The sequence below is a fragment of the Macaca fascicularis genome, chromosome 2 (genome assembly GCF_037993035.2).
Source record: "Macaca fascicularis isolate 582-1 chromosome 2, T2T-MFA8v1.1".
Taxonomy (NCBI): Eukaryota; Metazoa; Chordata; class Mammalia; order Primates; family Cercopithecidae; genus Macaca; species Macaca fascicularis.
In genome coordinates, this window is record NC_088376.1 from 111,173,545 (window position 1) to 111,178,143 (window position 4,599).

Consider the following 4,599-nt stretch of genomic DNA (forward strand, 5'->3'; position numbering starts at 1 on the left):
GACCCCGGGTGGGTTGGCCATTCTGCAGTGGCCTCCAGTATGAAGAAGAGTGAAAAGATGGGGTCAAGAAGTGTAGACAACCTTTCCTAAGACTTGGCTTGAGAGAAGCCAGGGTGAAAGGCCATGTCTGGAGGGGCTTGGGAACATTTTGAGACTGAGAAAAACAGTGAAGAAGGATGCAGAAGGGGATAGATGGAGCAGAGCCTCTGTCTGGCTGACAGCTGGGTCCAGAGAGCAGGTAATATGGCCTTGAATAGAAAGGGCAACTTGTCCCTTGCAAGGGTGAGTCTCTAGGTTGGGGGCGCTACTGTCTTCATTCACCAGTTCTTTTTTTGCTTTTTGATTTTTTCATACTGAGTCTCACTCTGTTACCCCGGCTGGAATGCAGTGGCATGATCTTAGCTAACTGCAACTTCTGCTTCCCGGGTTCAATGGGTTCAAGCGATTCTCATGCTTCAGCCTGTAGCTGGGACTACAGGTGTGAGCCACCATGCATGGCTAATTTTTGTATTTTTAGTAGAGATAGGGTTTCACCATGTTGGTGAGGCTTGTCTTGAACTCCTTATCTCAGGTGATCTGCCCACCTTGGCCTCCTAAAGTGCTGGGATTATAGGTGTGAGCCACCGTGCCCTGCCTCATTAATCAATTCTTAATCGATGCCTACTGGATGCCAGGCAATGCCTAGAGCTGGAGATTTAGCAGTAAACAACTAAATCCATCACCCTGACTCCTGAGGAGTAGAAGGATGTAGAATAGGCACCTGGCTCTCTTCCTCTCTTGAGGGACTTAATGCTCTTGAGCAACCCTGGCTATGACAATCTCCTGTTGGGTCTGGGAGGTTGTCAGAGAGATGGAGAAACCACTTCCTCATCTTGCACACGAGGCAGGCCTCACTCACTGCCCAGCAAGTCCTGTGAAGCAATAGCCAGGGGCTGAAGCAAACCCCAGCCCACACCCTGGCAGGCAGCCAGGGATGGGTGGGTCAGGAAGGTTCCTGGTTGGGCCTTTGCATCAGGCTCAGGTTGAGCATAAAGGAGGCTCCTGTGGGCTAGAGGGAGGCAGACATGGGGACCATGAAGACCCAAAGGGATAGCCCCTCCCTGGGGCGGTGGTCACTGGTGCTGCTGCTGCTGGGCCTAGTGATGCCTCTGGCCATCGTTGCCCAGGTCCTCAGCTACCAGGAAGCTGTGCTTCGTGCTATAGATGGCATCAACCAGCGGTCCTCGGATGCCAACCTCTACCGCCTCCTGGACCTGGACCCGAGGCCCACGATGGTGAGCTTCTGGCGAGGTTCTGTTCTGCTCTGGCTAGGCTTGGCCACCTGTTGTTCCTTCTGCTCCTGCTGCACTGCCTGCCAAAAGGGCATCTCCCCCTTTAAGTGTGGTCCTGTATTTTCCAGGGAACCTTCTAGAGCTTGTATCTCCTCCCAGCATGAGAGCTTCCTGTCTTAGAATTCCTGTGGTGGCAGAGATACCCTCACCCCAACCCCATGCAGGTGTAGAGGCTTCTGTGAGCTCCAGGCACTAGAGTGGGGTCATTGGCTCTGGGCAGTGACCTCCTCTGCTTTAAGTCTCTGCTGTACCACGTTACCCCACACAGGGAAGAACTCTGTCCAGACTTTAGGTTCCAGTGGGTATGTCTTGTACCCCAGGAAGCCCCCCGACTTCCCTTGCCCCCACCCCAGAGTGGGAGGGGCTCCTTGTTAGAGCTCATCTGAGGTCTGCTCCTACTCACTGTTCACCTAGGAGGGTAGGAATGGCTCAGTCTTCCTCCCCTCAGTACCCCAGTGCCGCGCCCAGTGCCCAGGGCCCATCGCACATCGGGTACTGTTGAAAGCCTGTCCTCTTGGTGGGAAGGTCATGGACACAAATCAGAAAATACAAGTATGGGCCTCCCCATTTCCTCCTCTGACTAGGATGGGGACCCAGACACCCCAAAGCCTGTGAGCTTCACAGTGAAGGAGACAGTGTGCCCCAGGACAACACAGAAGTCACCGGAGGATTGTGACTTCAAGGAGGACGGGGTGAGGCTTGGGGCTGGGGGTGTTGGTGGGTGCCTCCCAAGGAGGTGAACAAGGGGCACCTGGGGAATATTTCCCACTGGGATGGGGCTGGGAGGTTGTGGCAAATGGTTTCAAGTTTCACCTTGAGCTTCTCCTTTCCAGCTGGTGAAGCGGTGTGTGGGGACAGTGATCCTAAACCAGGCCAGGGACTCCTTTGACATCAGTTGTGATAAGGTGAGTGGGCTGTTCTGGGTTGCAGGGGCTGATGGGAGCATAGAGTGTGGACCATCCTATGGGTCAACTAACTACCTCCCCAACCCAGGGCAGAGAAAGCCCCTCCTACCCAGGGCTCTTCCCCCAACCTGAGCTCCATCTCTGGGGCCAGCTCTGGAATCCTAAGGTGTAGCTCTCCAAGTGTAGCCCTTCCTGGGGACTCGTTAGACATGCAAATTCTCAGGCCTCACTCAGATCTACTCAGACAGACGCTGGGTAGGGCCCAGAAATTCATATTTTGATAAGCTTTCCAGGAGATTCCGGCTCCTGTAAAGTTTGAGAGCCACTGTCTTAGAGTACTCAGCTCTCAGCCCTGTGTTCCCATCTCAGTGTTTCTGGGCTGAGCTGTGTGACCCTGCAGAGCCCCTCATGATCCCCGGGACTCAGTTTTCTCATCTTTTTACTTGGTGTAGGGATTCAATCACATGCTTCAAAGATCACAGTCAGAGGTTGAACTGGGGCCCCAAAGTTCCTGCGGGGGCCCACGAAGGGGGGCATCTAGGTGGGGAGGTGTCTTGGATTGACCCTGGGTACACCCCTGACAAGGAACCTGTTTCTTCCTGTATACAACACCAGGATAATAGGAGATCTGCCCGGCTGGGCAATTTCTTCCGGAAAGTTAAAGAGAAGATTGGCGGAGGGCTTAAAAAAGTTGGCCAGAAAATCAAGGATTTTTTGGGGAATCTTGTACCCAGGACAGCGTCCTAGTGTGTGCCCTACTCTAGCTCAGGCTTCTGGGCTCTGAGAAATAAACTATGAAAGCAATTTCCTCAGGCTGCAATCTCACTTGTCTTGCCTCCTCTCTCTCACCACTACCGAGCCCTTAACTCAGGGAGGCCGCGTGTGAGTGTGAGTGTGTGTGAATGTGACACAGAGGTGGCAAGGGCAGTGTTCCATCCAGGAGGACACAGGGTAAGGCAGCAGGGCCAAGAGGTCCAAGAGAGCATCCCCATTCTCAGTGGAACCCCCAGTGGGGAATTAAGGAGCTCTACTCTGTGTGTGGTGGTGGGGGAATGCTGTGGAGCTGTTCCTGCTCATGGGGAGGTGACATTCGGGAGAGGGGCCAAGCGTGTTGTTAACATGCAGAGAAGCATGGTCCAGTCCCATGGGTGGCTGGCCAACTGGGTGCGGTCTGCCTGCAGGTACAATTCCCATAAAATTCCACTGCTTCCTAAAAGACTTAACTCAGGAAAGCCCATAACTCTGGGCATTTCCTCTGGCATTGGGACACATCACAGTTTCGTCAGGTAGGTAGCAGATTTAACTTGTGGGCTTGTGTTTAGGGATTGTTGGAAACAAGAATATGGTCGGGCATGATGTCTCATACCTGTAATCCCAGGACTTTGGGAAGCCAGGCGGGTGGATTACTTGAGCTCAAGAGTTTGAGACCAGCCTGGGCAACATGGCAAAGGCTGTCTCTACTAAAAATACAAAAATTAGCTAGGCGTGGTGATGCATGCCTGTAGTCCCAGCTACTCGGGAGGCTGAGGTGGGAGGATTTCTTGAACTTGGAAGGCAGAGGTTGCAGTGAGCTGAGATTGCGCCACTGCTCTCCAGCCTGGGTGACAGGGTGAAACCCTATCTAAACAAACAAAGGTGAGTGGGCTCATAAAAACCAAAGACCAGCCAGGGGCGGTGGCTCACGCCTTGTAATCCCAGCACTTTGGGAGGCCAAGGTGGGCAGATCACCTGAGGTCGAAATTTCAAGACCAGCCTGACCAACATGGAGAAACCCCGTCTCTACTAAAAATACAAAATTAGCTGGGCGTGGTGGTGCATGCCTGTAATTCCAGCTACTCGGAAGGCTAAGGCAGGAGAATCACTTGAACCCGGGAGGCAGAGGTTGTGGTGAGCTGAGATCATGCCATTGCATTCTAGCCTGGGCAACAAGAGCAAAACTCCATCTCAAAAAACAAAACAAAACAAACAAACAAACAAACAAAAAACCCACCTAAAGCAAATACCCACATGCACACCCTAGCTCTCTGACCTTGGGAACATCATCTGACCTTTCAGTCTCAATATTTTCACCTGTAAAATGGAAAACATAACAGTTCATTCCTCCAGGATGACTATAGTGATAGATGATAGATGGCACGTGTGAAGTGCTGGGCACATAATAGAAATCTAGAGATTCTTTGTCTTTTTGCATCATGTCAACGCAAGGATGGATTCTTTGTTGTGCCAAAGAGCTGGTCTTCTCTTCTCCCTCTCTGCTGAAACACCCCCAGTGGCAGGAAACTCACTGCCTGCTATTGTGAGTCAGTGCATTCCATGGCTGGGTAGTTTCTTGTCTTAGAAATTGATGCAGTGAAATTCAGTTT

The 4,599-nt window shown here is 52.2% G+C and overlaps 1 protein-coding gene across 1 annotated transcript; it reads left to right on the forward strand.

Moving 5' to 3' along the window:
* Positions 1 to 1,055: 1,055 nt before the first annotated feature.
* CAMP (cathelicidin antimicrobial peptide) lies at positions 1,056 to 3,040 on the forward strand. Its single transcript, XM_005547003.3, has 4 exons — positions 1,056 to 1,274; positions 1,916 to 2,023; positions 2,165 to 2,236; positions 2,852 to 3,040. Exons 1-4 carry the CDS (start codon positions 1,065 to 1,067, stop codon positions 2,981 to 2,983), a joined length of 522 nt encoding a protein of 173 aa, XP_005547060.1. The 5' UTR covers positions 1,056 to 1,064; the 3' UTR covers positions 2,984 to 3,040.
* Positions 3,041 to 4,599: the final 1,559 nt, after the last annotated feature.